Source organism: Grammomys surdaster, unplaced genomic scaffold (assembly GCF_004785775.1).
Source record: "Grammomys surdaster isolate TR1022 unplaced genomic scaffold, NIH_TR_1.0 364, whole genome shotgun sequence".
NCBI lineage: Eukaryota > Metazoa > Chordata > Mammalia > Rodentia > Muridae > Grammomys > Grammomys surdaster.
In genome coordinates, this window is record NW_021604783.1 from 3,648,523 (window position 1) to 3,664,126 (window position 15,604).

Consider the following 15,604-nt stretch of genomic DNA (forward strand, 5'->3'; position numbering starts at 1 on the left):
GCCTGATCTACAAAACAAGTTCCAGGACAGCCAGGGCTACATAGGGAAACCTTGTCTCTATACCTTTCCTCCCCAACCCCAACAACTGTAGGAAAAGAACCAGATGTGATGGGACGTACCTGCTTTTCTAACACTTGGAAGGTAGAGGCAGGAAGATCAGGAGTTCAGGGCTCTCCTGGGCTACATAGCAAGTTTGAGGCAAGCCTGGGCTACTTGAGACTATGAGAAAATAGGGAAAAAAGAGGAAAGGACAAAGGGTTTACATTTATAGAAATAGCTTACATGCTTACAAAGACATTGTGAGAGAAGAAACTTGGAGGCCAGCTGTCCTCTGGAATAGAGAGGCTTAAGTTTAGAACACCCCAGTAGGTACCCACACACTGCAGCACACGAAGAGGTAAACACTCTCACAGAAGGTTTGTTTGAGGCAAACTGAAGGTGGCTTAATATTTGAAAACCTCTCATCGTGATTCGGCATATTAAGAAGCGAGAAGGGCGATTGCGGTGGCCCACATCCATAACCCCAGCATTCTGGAGCCACAGACAGGAGGATTGGACAATCTAGGCTAGCCTGGGCTACACAGTGAGAGGAAAACCTGTCAAAAATAAAAAAGAAAGAAAGAAGATCAAGTGTACCTGTGAAAGGCAGTTAATATTCAACATCTGTTTTCAAACAAAAGCCTTCAGTCAGCCCGGGAGCAGAGGTTTTGTGACACTAGCAAGCAGCAACAGACTTTTCCCAAGAGTAAATCCCAGCAGTGAGTCCGTTAATCCAGGGATTAGGCAAGGAGGCCTCTTCCTGCGGTTACCCTCGCTGCTTTGGAGCACTTTCTCCATGTTGACGCTGCTGTCTCTTACCAGCCGAAAGTTATTCCTGGAATTTCCAATAATCAGAAAAAATTACTTAGCCAGGCAGTGGTGGTGCACACCTTGAATCCTAGCATTTGGGAGGCAGAGGCCGGCAGATCCCTGTGAATTTGAGGCTAGCCTGGTCTACAGAGTGTGTTCCAGGATAACCAGGGACATAAAGAGAAACCCTGTCTCAAAAAACCAAAACAAACAAACAAAATTACTTAGGTTTTTTTCCCCCTCAGTGGTGATAGGGATGGAACCCAGGGCCTTGTGCACACTGAACAAGTGCTTGCCACTGAATTACACCCACAGGCCTTATTGCCCTGAGTAATTTCTCCCCTAACCTTCCTTTTCTTAGTAGAGTGAACATAAATTTATTAAGAAAAGTGGGAAAGAAATCCTCAGAGTGCTCCATTTCCTTTCGGCCCCTCTTTTTTTTTTTTTTGGACAGGGCTTTTCTGTGTAGCCCCAGCCCTCTATGTAGGCCAGGCTGGCTTTAAACTTGTGCCAGTTCACTTGTGTCAGCATCCTGAGTGCTGGGATTACAGGTGTGTGTCACCACATTTGGTTTTGGAATTTTTTTATTTATAGGTTTTTTTTGTTGTTGTTGTTTCAACCCAGGGTTTCTCTGGGTAGCCCTAGCTCTCCTGAACTTACTATGTAGACCAGGCTGGCTTTGAACTCAGCTTCCCAAGTGCTAGGATTAAAGATATGTACCATCATGCCTGGCCCCATTATACCAATTCTTTTTTTTCAAATTAGAAAAAAAAAGGAGCATATTTATTTGTTTGCGTGTACTTGTGTGGATATGGACTGCCGTGGTGTGTGCAGGTCAGACAACTGGTGAAGGTCTGTTCTCTCATTCTACAATGAGGGTTCTGGGGTTCAAACCAAGGTTATCAAACTTGGTAGCAAGCACCTTAACCTATTCAGCTGTCTCACCCATCCCAGGGCTTGTCTTGGTTTGTTTTGTTCTATTTTGTCTTTTTGTTTTTGTTTTTTTTTTTTCAAGACAAGGTCTCACAAAACAACTCTGGCTGTCTTGGAACTATGTAGACCAGGCTGGGCCTTAAACTCACAGAGATTCATCTGCCTCAGCCCCCACCCCCTCCCAGTGCTGCCATGCCCAGCCAAACTTCTTCCCTTCTTTCCTCTTCTGTAAGGCTTTTTAAAAAGACTTCTTTACCTTGTTTTACATGTCTGTTCTTGTTTTGCTGGCATGTCATCCGTATATCACTTGTATGGTCTGAGTCCATGGAAGTCAGAAGTGTGTTGAGGGCTCAGGTCCCCTGGAACTGGAGTTAGAGGTGGTTTTGATCCACTGTGTGGATGCTAGGAACTGAACAGGTCTTCTGAGATAGCAGTAAGTGCTCTTAACTGCTGAGCCATTTTCTGTTCCTGGTTTCTCTGTTTTCAAATGTAATATTTACTTATTCTTTCTGTTTTATTTGACTCAAAAGAAATGTGATTCTCAACCAGGATAATTTTGCTAGAGTAAATTTGTCATGACATTTTGATTGTTATGGTTAGAATGGGGAACATGAAAGGGATACCTTTGTCATTTGATAGAGATATAAATTTGACAAGAAATTTGACAAGAAATATAACAAGTTGATGAAGAAAGGGGTTAAAAATTGTTTTTGAGACAGAGTTTCATTATGTAGCTCTGGCTGGCTTGGACCTTGTTATGTAGACCAGTTGTTATAGAGATTAGGCTAGCCTAGAACTCACAGAGATCCACCGCCACTGCCTCCTTTTTTTTTTTTAAATTTTAATTTTTTTTAATTCCCTTTTTTTAAAGATTTATTTTATTTATATGTGTACACTGTAGCTATCTTCAGACACACCAGAAGAGGGCATTGGATCTCATTACAGATGGTTGTGAGCCACCATGTGGTTGCTGGGAATTGAACTTGGGACCTCTAGAAGAGTGGTCAGTGCTCTTAACCGCTGAGCCATCTCTCAGCCTCGGCCTCCTTAGTGCTGGGTCTACAGGTGGGGCACCACCATGTCCATTGAAAATGATAGCCCCCCTCCCCAAGTCAAGGTCTCTCTGCATATCCCTGGCTGTCCTGGAACTCACTCTGTAGACCAGGCTGGCCTTACATTTAAAAGATCCATCTTTTACCTCCTAAGTGCTGGAATTAAAGGTGTGCACCCAGCAAAAGTGATAAATTTTTACTGAAGGGTATAACACAATGTTTCTAGGTGGAAAAATTTAAAGCTACTTTTAAACATTTATTTAATTTGTATGTGTGTGTGTTTTTGTGTGCTCACATGTGTGTGTGTTCACAGGCTCGAATGTCATAGTGAGTGTATAGAGATTGGAGGACCATTTTCAGGAGTCGGCCTTCTCCTTCCACCGAGTGGGTGCTGGGGATCGAACTCAAGTTGTCAGGCTTGGTTGGCAGGAATCTTTATCCTCTGAGCCTGTATGGAAAAATCTTAATATGTAAAAGATTTCAACCTTCCTCACATTATACATCTTATGGAATACTAATCAGAATTTTCGAATTTTATGTTACATCTTAAAGTTCAATTGGAAAAATGTGTGGGAGAGTAGCTAAGACATTCTTTTGGGAAAGAATGAGATATTTCCTTTATCAAATATGAAACACACACCATATTCAAATTTAATGGTACTATTTGTTTTTACTTTTTCTTTTTGAGACAAAGACTTACTATGTAGTCAGGACTGCCCTTGAGCTGGCCGTCCTCCTACCTCAGCCTCCTGGGGCTGGCATTGTAGGTGTGTTTGACCATATCCAGCTTTCTGGTACTATTTTGTTGTTGTTGTTTTGGTTTTTTTGTTTGTTCTGAGACAGGGTTTCTCTGTATAGCCCTGGCTGTCCTGGTGACTTGCTCTGTAGATCAGGCTGGCCTGGAACTCAGAGATCTTCCTGCCTTTGCTTCCAGAGTGCTGAGACTAAATGTGTGCATCATCACCATCCAGCCTCTGGTACTGTTTCTGAACTTACCAAAATTAACTTGGGTTCCTTGGGAAATGGGATGGTTTCCAGTCTTGCGCAAGAAGCATAAGACAAGAATCAGGAGGGGTAGAGTATACTTGGAATCATAGGGTTTGGGAGGTTGACATAGGGAGATTGAGATTTTAAGGAAAGCCTGGCACATAGAACCTGCCTCAAACAATGGCTGGGGATGTGTTTAGCAGGTAGAGTGCCTTCCCAGTATACATGAAGTGTTGGTTTTTATCCCCAGTGCTGGGTAAAGCTGGGTGTTATGGTACATGCTCTTAATGATCAGGAGGAGGAGGTGAAAAATCAGAAATTCAAGACTACGCAGTGAGTTTGGGGCTAGCGTAGGCTATATGAGGCCCTGTTCTTCTTTTTAAAAAATATTTATTTATTTTATGTATGTGAGTACATTGTTGCTGTCTTCAGACATACTAGAAGAGGGAATCGGATCCCATTACAGATGGTTGTGAGCCACCACGTGGTTGCTGGGAATTGAACTCAGGACCTTAGGAAAAACAGTGATTTTAACCGCTGAGCCCTCTCTCCAGCCTCAAGGCCCTGTTTTTGTTTTGTTTTGTTTTTAAATAGGGCTAGGGAGTAAAGTGCTTGCTACACAAGCATGAAGACCAGAGTCTGGGTCCCTAACACTCACATAAAAAACTGGGTGCTGTAGTGCACACCTGTCATCCTGACTCGGTGGGGTGTGCAGAGACAGATGGATTCCTGGAACTCACTGGCCAGTTAGCCTAGTCCAGTCTGTGAGTTGTAAATTCAGCTAGAGACCACGTCTCAAAAAGTGAGCCTGAGCTGGGCGTTGTGACACATGCATTTAATCCCAGCACTGGGGAGGCAGATGTCAGTGGATCTCTGTGAGTTCAAGGATAGCCTGGTCTACATAGTTCCAGGACAGTCAGAGCTAGGTAGTGAAATCCTGTATATAATCAAACAAACAAATTAATAAGGAAGGGACTCAGGATTATTAGAGTCACAGGAGCCACAGGAGTCATGTTGAAGAGGATTTTTCTGGCCTTACATAATTTATTTTATATGCAAACACATGAGGTCATGATAATACCTTTAAAAACAAGTTGGGAATCAGGCATGGCGGTGGATGTTTGTAGACCTGGGTACTCAAAGGTGTGAAGTCGGAGGCTCGATTGAGCTCAGGCAAGTCGTAAGGAACACAGTGAGATCCTTGAAAGGGAGAGACTTGAAAGTAAAACCCAAACCAAACCTGATCAAATGGACTCAGGCTGGGGAGTCATCAAGCAGTGAATGTACAGGTCGAGCAAAGCCTGGGGGTCCCATCTTCATGATAAAGTAATTTTCCCTTGTTAGCTTTGGAGGATGCTAGGTCACCTAGAGGCATATCATTTCTTCCTGGAAATGTAAATAAGGGAGAGAATCAGTCATCCACCCCCTCTCTCCTGTGTAAGCTTATCACAGAGTAAGCTCAAGGTTGCTGGGCAGCAGTTCTTGTGCGTGTGTGGGTCTGTATGTTCCCTTACTTCTTTGTTTTGAGATAGGGTCTCATTATGTCACAAGCTAGCATCAAAGTCACCTTGTAACCCGCACTGGCCTTCAGTTTGCAGCAGTCCTCCTCAGTGGAATAGTAGGCTCGAACACAGCACTCAGCAGGTAGGAGAGTCCTTTGTAAAAATCTTATTAATGAGTGTAGAGCATCAGCACCTTGCAGTCCCTGTGAGCTTCAGCTGTAGACACCGCCCTGAATGCCTGTGAGGGCTTCGCTGGACGTCTGATGGAGCGCGTTGTAATGGGCAGACCAGACAGATGTCACCAGAACCTGACAATTCTAGAAAGACAGGCAGTCAGCCCATACTTTTTCATTTCTTTTGAGACAAGGTCTTACCACGTAGCCAGGGCTAGCCTGGAACTCACTGTGCTTCTGCTGCCCCAGTGGCTCTAAAGCGTGGGTATCACACCCAGCAGACTTCCCTGCATCAGTGGGAGGCACAGGACTCCACCCTGGGCGAACATTTTTACATTGAATTTGAGCCTACTAAGCCTCTAAGATAAACCCTGGGTAAACAAAAAAGGAGCTGAGACAGGGGCATAGGTTAATCAAGACCACAGGGGAACAAGTGGACTACTATACTATCTCTCATAGAATGTGGGAAAATACTTTAGACAAATTATCCAATTTAAAAAAAAAAAAAGCCGTCTAACCAACAAACAAAAACCAAGAGTGACTGGGCAGAGGGAGAGGAATACTGTGGACTGAGAGACCCGAGAGACATTTTAACCAAAAAGTAGAAAAGCATGATGCTAATATTCCCTGTTGTCCCCATTCCTGGCATACTAAAGACATACAACCTTCAGATCTTTCCCCTTTGATGTCATCTGTAAACTTCTGACCCCTGCTGCTGCGGGTCACCCCTTTTTGCAGAATAACTCTTCAGCTGAGCCTGGCTCTGGGCTCCCTCTGGAGAGGATGGGTGGGTGGGTACCACTGTCAAAGCATTTTCATCTCATTCTCTGTCTCCCCTCAGCATATTCTCAGCACCTGGACAATGAGATCAGTCATAGCAGCTATTTGGGCACCGACTACCCCACAGCCATGACCCCCACTTCCCCTCGGCGCTACTCCCCCGTGGCCAAGGACCTGCTTGGGGAGGAAGACATTCCCCGGGAACCAAGGCGGATCGTGATCCATCGGGGCTCCACCGGCCTGGGCTTCAACATCGTGGGCGGCGAGGACGGTGAAGGCATCTTCATCTCCTTCATCCTTGCTGGAGGTCCAGCTGACCTCAGTGGGGAGCTACGGAAGGGGGACCAGATCCTGTCGGTGAGAGAGGCCTGTGCAAGGGTCTGCCCTGCTCCCCCTCCCTGAAGAAAGTTCTATGTTCTTGGGGAAGGGCTGGATGGGCTCAAGCCTGGTCCGGCTGGTCCACTCCCTGACCTGCTTAGTCCCAAGAATTATTGTCTTCCCATCCCAGGTGATAGCATCTTCTCCCCTTTCTAGGTCAATGGTGTTGACCTCCGCAATGCCAGTCATGAGCAGGCTGCCATTGCCCTGAAGAACGCGGGTCAGACAGTCACGATCATCGCTCAGTATAAACCAGAAGGTACCACGCCTGAGCTTCCCTGTCTTGTTGGCTAATTCGGTCCTCAGCATAGTCTCTTTTGCTGATGGATGGTCTCAGTAGGGGTAGGGTGGGGGTTGATGGGATGTGGCATTAGGGATAGGACACAGTTCCAGAACCTTCTTGTCCTTCCTCAGAGTATAGTCGATTCGAGGCCAAGATCCATGATCTTCGGGAACAGCTTATGAATAGTAGCCTGGGCTCAGGGACTGCATCCCTACGAAGCAACCCCAAGAGGGGCTTCTATATCAGGTAACAAGCTTCCTGGGCATGACTCTGGAGGCCTCCATGAACTTGTGTCCATTCCCCACTTAGCTCCTCCCCTAAATCCTGCCCTTCTACTCTCCCACCCCGACGTGACACTTAGCCAGGGGTTCATAGACTTGGCCACACACACTGGTCTTCTGGAATATATCATCTGGTTGAAACAGTGCCTGCCCCAAGTGTCTGCATTGCCTTCTGGGCCCTGGTCACCCAAGCATGTTCCCAGTGTCTCTCATGGTAGGAATTAAGGCCAGCGCATGACGCAGCAGGCATCTCTAGCTCCCTCCCTCCCTCCCTCCCTCCTTTCCTCCCTCCCTCCCTCCCTCCCTCCCTCACTCCTTCCCTCCCTCCCTCTCTCCCTCCCTTCCTCGTTGCCTAGGCTGAGTTTGAACCCCTGTGCTTTAATAATCTTCCTGCCGTAGACTACAGGCACTTGTCACCATGCCCAGCTTTGGGATATTTTGAGTCTTCCTCCAGCTTGGCATCCTTGTGGGATGCCTGAGTGGAAGGACGACAGCTCCTCTGTGCCCGCCTCCTGTCTTTCTTACTTCTTGTCCCCCCCACCCCCCACCCCGATGCTAGGGATTGAATCCAGGGCTCCAGGCATGTTAGGCAAGCACTGAAACCACTGTTGGAAATCCACCTCAGCTCACCTCCTGACCACTCAGCAGTGTTTGCTCCCCCTTCCCGGGGCTTCCTTTCTCATGAGTCCCCTTCCTGTCTCCTCACAAGTCACCGAGGTCTCATTCCTTCCCTTCCCTGCTCCTCTCCTTCATCTGTTTCCTTTGGGTGGCTGGCCTTATCTGCTCTCTGCTGTACAGGTGTCCCCTAGAGCTGTGTGGCCTGGTGTGATGCCTTCTTGGAGGTTCCAGCTAATTGTGGCTGTTGCTTTTCGGCCATCTCCATTGGGTTGTCCACAGGCATGTCACAGCCAACATGTCCTAGACACAGCTTGCTGTGTTTCTCCTAGATGCTTGTGTTACTTCTTAGGGGCCCACACCTAAGCTCTCCCTCCCTGTAGGAGGCTAGTAGGTCCCTGGGGTCGTTCAGTTCTCACTGCTGGGTGATACTACATGACCCTCGGGGCTTTTCTCCTCAGCCCCACTGCTTTTCTCCATTAGGAAACTTCCCAGAGCTTTTTGTCCTTAGGCAGACTGGGGATTGCTTTGTGTGGGCCACCGGCCATTCACGACTTGCTTCAGATCCCTTGTCTGGCATATGGCTGGCTCTGGGGGTGCCTGGTACATCCTTCCTGGGGTCCTCAGCCAGACCCTGACCCACAGTCACTTGTGCTACAGGGCCCTGTTTGACTACGACAAGACCAAGGACTGCGGTTTCTTGAGCCAGGCCCTGAGCTTCCGCTTTGGGGATGTGCTTCATGTAATTGATGCTAGCGATGAGGAGTGGTGGCAAGCGCGGCGGGTCCACTCTGACAGTGAGACCGATGACATTGGCTTCATTCCCAGCAAACGGCGGTGAGGCTCCTAGGGACCTCCCAAGTCCACATGGTCTCCCAGGGTGGGCGTTCAGTAGAGGACTCTTGGGAATCTGCTAGGCCCTCTGGGGACCATGGCTCCCATCAACCTCTGGGAGAGAACTTCTCCATGAGGGACATAGGGCCCAGGTTCTGCTGGAAGGTGGCATTCCCACCTGGTCCAGAGGGTGGGGACCTCACCAAGCATTTCCCTACTATTTCCTGCTCTTCCTCCATGTATCCCATAGGGTTGAGCGACGAGAGTGGTCAAGGTTAAAGGCCAAGGTAGGTGATGAACTTGGTGGAGAAGCGGTAGGGGCGGCCTCTGAGCTAAACCCTGAGCCTACCACAAGGATTGCTTTTTCTTCTAGGACTGGGGCTCCAGCTCTGGATCACAGGGTAGGTAGGGTTAATCGGAAAGCTGTGGGGTGAGCTGAGCGTGGAGTTCCCCTTGACATTCTTGGGGAAAGCAGGCGAGATGGTCTCCAGGTCACCTGCCTTGGAGAGCCCCTTGCAGACGCCCTGTCCCCTCCCAGGTCGAGAAGACTCGGTTCTGAGCTATGAGACAGTGACGCAGATGGAAGGTGAGCCCTGGCCCTAGCCTCAGCCCTCCTGCCTGCCTGCTTTGCTTGCTGCCTGAGCCAAACCCTCTCTCCCCAGTGCACTATGCTCGCCCCATCATCATCCTTGGGCCCACCAAAGACCGTGCCAATGATGATCTTCTCTCCGAGTTCCCCGACAAGTTTGGATCCTGTGTCCCTCGTGAGTATGGGGACCTTGGATCTCTATGGAGTTGGAGTTGGGGGACCCAAGGAGTCTCACTTTGTCAGGGCCATGACACTGGAGTAAAGCGGGACACATCACTTTAGACGAGGGGTTCTGCCCACCTGCTTTTGTGTCTGCAGCAGACAAGCCTGGGCCAGAGCCTGGCAGGCCCCAGGGTGGCAGTTCTGTCCCACCTTTTCGTCTCAGTCTCTTTGGGTACTCTAGGGGGCTGGCTGATATAGGCTGGTGTTAAGGAGTGGTGGTTAGATCTTTGTGGGGCGGGGTGACTTCTTGGCAGATACGACACGTCCTAAGCGGGAATATGAGATAGACGGCCGGGATTACCACTTTGTCTCCTCCCGGGAGAAAATGGAGAAGGACATTCAGGCGCACAAGTTCATTGAGGCTGGCCAGTACAACAGCCACCTCTACGGGACCAGCGTCCAGTCTGTGCGAGAGGTAGCAGAGCAGGTAAGAGCTGGTGGGCACGTCATCCTCTTCCTCCTGCCCGCTCCCTACCCCATGGCCTCCTCCAGCTCTCTCTAACTCTCTTTCTCTCTGTCTCTTTCCCTGCTGGGTCTGCACTCCGCTCCTCCACCTTCTTCTCCTCTTGGGCAACTCTGACCGCCTGCTCTTCTGTGGCCTGCTCCCCTTGCTTCCTGACCCCGTGCCCCCCCCCTCCCGCCATCTGTCCCTGTCTCTCCTACTTCTCCCTCCTTGCCCCGTTTCTCTTTTCCTCCTGGGCCTTTGCCTTTGGTGACTTTGCCTTCCCCAACTTGTTCCTTTCTTTTTTCCTGACTCCCCTCTCCCTTTTTAATGGGGGGTCCCTACTACCCTCTCTCCCATCTCTCCTTTATCCCTTTTCCCCTAATGCTCCCCACACTGCCTGTCCTCCCTCTGTGGCTCTTTTCTCCATCTGCCTCCCCTCCCTCCCATCTGTCTCTCCAATTCCTTCCATCTGTCTGTCCTCTGTCTGTCCTCCCCTCCTCCTCCCTCTATCCTAATTCTGTTATCCCTTCCCTTCACTGTCTTTCCCTGCCTGTCTGGCTCTGCCTTCTGCACCCCACCTCCACCGCCCCTCTCACCTTTGCTCTGCTTTCATCTTTTGGGTCCTCTCTGTCTCCTACACTCTGTCTCCCCCCTTCCCTGCCCTCCTGTGCGTGGCCTTCCATCTTCCTGTCTCCCCTCCTCTCTATTGGTCACTCTCTCCATTCCTTTTTCTTTTCTCTTGCCTACATGTCCTTTGGCATCTGTCACTTCCCCCTTTGGCCAACCTCCCGCCCCCACCTTTCTATATGCTGCGTCTCTTCCTGGCACCTCTGTCTGTCCTTTCCTGCTACCTGCTGGTCCCCCTCCGCCTACCCTGCCTGCCCCCAGGGGAAGCACTGCATCCTCGATGTCTCGGCCAATGCCGTGCGGCGGCTGCAGGCGGCCCACCTGCACCCTATCGCCATCTTCATCCGTCCCCGCTCCCTGGAGAATGTGCTGTAAGTATGGTCCTGGGGGCTCCCCCTCTGCTCCCTCCTCCTGTGACCCTGGGCTCTCAAGGTCCCTCACCTTGATCTATCCTCTTAGAACCCTGGACAGCAATTCCCACAGTGTTCAAAGAGCTGCATTCAGGGCTAGAAACAATGGCCGGCCTTTCCCTCTTCTGCCTTGGGTTAGGCAGGCCTACCTGGTTCTCAGTAGACCCCTGGGGCATACACAGTCTGGGGCCAACCAGAACCTCTGAGGCAGCTAAGAGTTACAACTAGAGGCTGGAAGGATGAGTTTCAGAGGCCCTGGATGGGGTGGGTTGCTGTGAGCTCATCTGTAGCCTCGGAGGGTATCAGAAACTATTGTTTGCTGTGTGCTCCAGCTGTGAGAGAAGTTGCAATCTAGCCTGCCAGGAAGGAAGTGAAACTGCAGAGAGGGGCCCACCCCTCACATCTGTATCTTCCTCCCTTTTGACAGAGAGATCAATAAGCGGATCACAGAGGAGCAAGCCCGGAAAGCCTTCGACAGAGCCACAAAACTGGAGCAGGAGTTCACAGAGTGCTTCTCAGGTGAGAGGCCAGCCGCTCCCTCGGGCTGCGAGGACAGGGTGTGCAGACTTGGCGGAGCTGCTGCACTGGGTGTGGATGGTGTGGGAAGAGGGGTCCTGTCGGTGGGCTCAGGGACCCATGGCTCCTGGCTGAAGGAGTGGGAGGTACTCCTTGCTTTGGGCTCCTTGGTCACTCGTCTTTGGGACCTTGGCCTCACTCGCTGCTCCACCTGACTTGCAGCCATCGTAGAGGGCGACAGCTTTGAAGAGATCTATCACAAAGTGAAACGTGTCATCGAAGACCTCTCAGGCCCCTACATCTGGGTCCCAGCCCGAGAGAGACTCTGATTCCTGCCCTGGCCTGGCCTGGACTCACCCTGCCTCCACCACCTGGGCCCTTGGTCTGGACTGAATAGCCCAAGCCCTTCTTACCCCAGCCTCCCTTCCTACCCTTCTTATTTATTTCCTTTCTGACTGGATCGAGCCCATTGGAGGGGGGACACTCCTCTGCATGTATCCCTGCACCCCAGATCAGGGCCCCTAGACCCCAGGAACCTGGGGTCTGGGGGGAGGAGCTGGGCTCCTGGTTCCGAGCCCTTGCTCCTTAGGACCCCTACCCCCTCGACCGCCCCCATGCACACACAGACCCACTGGGGGCCTCTGCCCTCCCCATTTTCTCCCACACACATTCCAGAAGTCAGGGCCCCTCTCAAGGAGAACCCGCTGTAGGGATGCAGGGCCGCAGGCTTCCGCACTCTCCAGAGGCAGGGGCTGGGGTCACCCCTGCCCCGTCATAGCTCCCCACGCCGTTTGAGTTCTCATTTATTTTCTCCATTTTTTTCTTCTCAAAGGTGGTTTTTGGGGGGAGAAGTAGGGGGCCCTCCTGAGGGTCCTCCATCTTTCACACACCTCCCACCTTTTTTCTTTGCCGGTTTGCATGAGTGGAAGGTCTAACTGTGGCTTTTTTTTTTCTGGGATTTTATTTTCTTTCTTTTTTTTCTTTTTCTTTTTTTTTTGGGGGGAAAAGGGGAGGGATGGGTCGAGGGAGTGGGGAATATGGGAGGGGGTGGGGGGCACGGGGTCAAGGGTTGGGTGTCCGGGAGCCAGGGGAGGACAGGAAATGCTGCCGCCTTCTGCAATTTATTTATTTTTTTCTTTTGAGAGAGTGAAAGGAAGAGACAGACACTTGAAACCCCGTGTGTGGCCTGGTTCTTTGGGGTGAGGGAGGGAAGTGGAGAGAGAGACCCAGGTCGGGGCCTGGGATGGCTGGCTCTGAGAACTTCAGATCCTTCCTTACCTCACAGAGAATAGGGTGCCTAAAAGGGTTCTGGGGAGGGATTACCAGACTGAGGCAGACAGAGAAGGTGATGACGAGCCTGGGAAAAGCTGGAGCTGTGCTAGTCCCTGGCAGACTTGCTGTCGATTTCTGCAAGCTCAGTCTGGCCCTGACCACTCTTCTAGCTGCATCCCCATTGACAGCACATTCATACCTAAAGAAAAATGCAGAAGCTCCTCGGCTTACAGTAGGTTGAAAAAGACCTATGTCTAAAACTGTACAGAATGTACAAATCTAATATACCTAACTGGCTGGACATTAGGGTGCAGCTCCATCCACCTTAAAGAGCTCAGAGCATAGGCCCATGGTTGGGCAAAGCCTGTTGAGTCATCAAGTACTGAACAGCTCAGGTGACAGCCTGGCAGCTGAAGCCACGGCTGCTCAGCAGCAGGAGCCACTCAGTACATCTCTGGCCCCTAAAAAGATAGAAGAAAAAAATCCAGTTATGCAGGCATATGCCTGTAATCCCAGCGTTTAGAAAGCTGAAGCAAGAGAATTGGGAGTTCAGGGTTAGCCTAGGCTATCTAGCCTGAGCTTCAGAATGAAGTTACTTTAAAAAGTCAAACAAAATGCAACAAAAACAAAAAAGTAGTTTTTACCGAATGTATATTTCTTGATGTTGTTTCAAAGCAGAAAAACTCTAGGTTGACCCATTAAAGATGGGTCTGCATAGAGGAAACGTTCTTTGTTATATTTATGGGGTTGTGGACAGAATCTTTTTTTGTCTATTTGTTTGTTTTATTTTTTATTTTCCAGACCTTGTTTCTCTATGAAACTGTCCTGGAACTCACACTGTAGAAGAGGTTGGCCTTGAATCTGCCTGCCTCTGCCTCCCAAGTGCTGGGACTAAAAGCGTCACCACCACTGAGTGGTGTAGACAGATCTTTTCAAGAGTTTGCTGGCTGAGGGATGCCGTATGAATAGTTACGTTGGGTTTCTTTGTGTGCCACTTAGGAGGATTTGAGGAGTCTTGGCAAATATTGTGGCTAAGATAACAGAAATGTGACCCCAGATAGAAAAGCTGGAGAAATGAAGATGAACATTTAATTTCAGAACTTGGCAGATAAGCTACTTGCTGGCACCAACCAGCTGTGATACCATCCCCGAGTCTGTCTGATTGTCAGGGAAACCCTCCCCCCGACCCCCATGCACAATAGAAGGCTCAGGTGGGAGGTCCTATCAGTTCTTAAATCCTCAACTGCAAAAGGACAGTTTCTGTAGCTGTCCCTGAGCAAAAATGAGAGATGGCTGTAAAGACCAACCTAGAAGAAGTGATTCTAGGGAGGACATGCCATCCAGCAGTCAAAGCAGAGGTCACTGGACTGCTGGCTGTCATGTAAACCCATGACTCTCTGGATTGCCCAGGGCAATTGTCCATGTAGCACCGTGACCCACGAGTCTGAGGATGTGGGACCCAGGGGTCTGAACGCCGGGGAAAGCCCCCATGGTTCTGACATCTTGGTGCTTTAGAGGTACTTTCAGGTAATTCTCTTAGCTTGGTTCTGTGTGGGATGAGGCTGTGCTGATGTTCCTGTTAGGAGCCAAAAGGAGACGTCAAGGAGCCAGGGCAGGTGTCCTAATGAGTCTGGGTCCAAGGAGTCGAGGAGCCTTTACCTGGAAGGGGTACATCTCCCAGCTTTGTTTCTTTGTTACAAAGTTTCCCAGACTGGCCTTGAACTTGTCATCTTGCTACAGCGTCCTGAGCGCCGGGATTACAAATGTTCACCACCACACGAGGCTCAAAGTCTGCATTATTAATACTGCTTTTAATTAAAAAAATTAAATTCATTTGTGTGTGTGTCTATGCAGTGTATGCCACATGTTTGTGGATGCCCCAGGAGAGCAGACAAGAGTGTTGGGTTCCCTGGAGCAGGATTACAGATGCTTGTGTGGGTGCTGGGACCCGAACTGGGGTCCTCTAGCTGGGTGCTCTTAACCACCGATCTACCTCTTCAGCCTCTGTTGTTTTGTTGTTGTTTTTTTTTTTCCTTTTTCAATTGCTTCTTAGATTGTGTGTGTGTGTGTGTGTGTATGTGTGTGTTCATGGGCACTCATGCACAAGTGTGTGCAGACTAGCATGCATGTGTGCACACACCAAGGTATATGTGTGGGGGTCAGGGGCCAACTTGGAGGAGAAGACTTTCTGTTTTTACTATATATGTTCCAAGGATCAACTCAGGTTTCCAGCCTGGGTGGCTAGTATTAATGAGGTGGCAAATCCCACTGACTATTGTTTTATTTTACTATTTTTTAGGGGGAGGGTCTCAGGTTCCCAGCCTGGTCTCAAACTTGTTATATAGGCAAGGATGACATTTAACTCCTGATCCTCCTGCCTCTACCTCCCAGGTGTTGGGATCGCAGGAATCTACCATCATCCCTGCCTTCTGTTATTTTTTAAGCGACGTGAACGATCTGTGGACCTGACAAATTTGCACATCTAGAAATTAATGTGGTTAAAAAAAAAGTTGCCTCCTCATCTGAGGGAGCGTGGTTAGCAGTGTGAAGTATGTTGTTTCAAGTCTACGGAAAATGTTTCCCTGTGTTCCCTCACCAAACCTAGGGCCATGGGCTGGGCAGATGCTCTACTACTGAATTGTGTCCTCAATTCCTTTGGACCCTTGAGGCAAATTGAAAAAAAATTTTTTTTGAGACAGGATCTATGTGTAGCTCTCTGGCTTTTCTGGAACCCATTATGTAGACCAAACTGGCCTTGGACTCAGAGATCCACCTGATTTGCTGAGATTAAAGGCATGCATCTCTGTTCTTGGCACCAGATTGAAAATGTTTTAATCTTTTTTTTTTTTTGGTTTT

The 15,604-nt window shown here is 49.4% G+C and overlaps 1 protein-coding gene across 3 annotated transcripts in view; it reads left to right on the forward strand.

The window, feature by feature from the left end:
* The window catches only part of Dlg4 (discs large MAGUK scaffold protein 4), a 28,050-nt gene extending 13,469 nt beyond the window's left edge, over positions 1-14,581 (forward strand). Inside the window, exons 9-20 of one of the 3 annotated variants that reach the window (XM_028780069.1) lie at positions 6,338-6,633; positions 6,811-6,913; positions 7,069-7,183; positions 8,494-8,670; positions 8,918-8,954; positions 9,041-9,068; positions 9,206-9,253; positions 9,330-9,431; positions 9,733-9,905; positions 10,812-10,921; positions 11,388-11,479; positions 11,699-14,581. In XM_028780069.1, the coding sequence (XP_028635902.1) occupies positions 6,338-6,633; positions 6,811-6,913; positions 7,069-7,183; positions 8,494-8,670; positions 8,918-8,954; positions 9,041-9,068; positions 9,206-9,253; positions 9,330-9,431; positions 9,733-9,905; positions 10,812-10,921; positions 11,388-11,479; positions 11,699-11,805 (1,388 nt within the window). In that variant the 3' untranslated portion in view covers positions 11,806-14,581. The remainder of the gene's footprint in view (positions 1-6,337; positions 6,634-6,810; positions 6,914-7,068; positions 7,184-8,493; positions 8,671-8,917; positions 8,955-9,040; positions 9,069-9,205; positions 9,254-9,329; positions 9,432-9,732; positions 9,906-10,811; positions 10,922-11,387; positions 11,480-11,698) is intronic. The other 2 variants (XM_028780068.1, XR_003712996.1) reach the window with 2 other exon arrangements.
* The last annotated feature ends 1,023 nt before the right edge of the window (positions 14,582-15,604 follow it).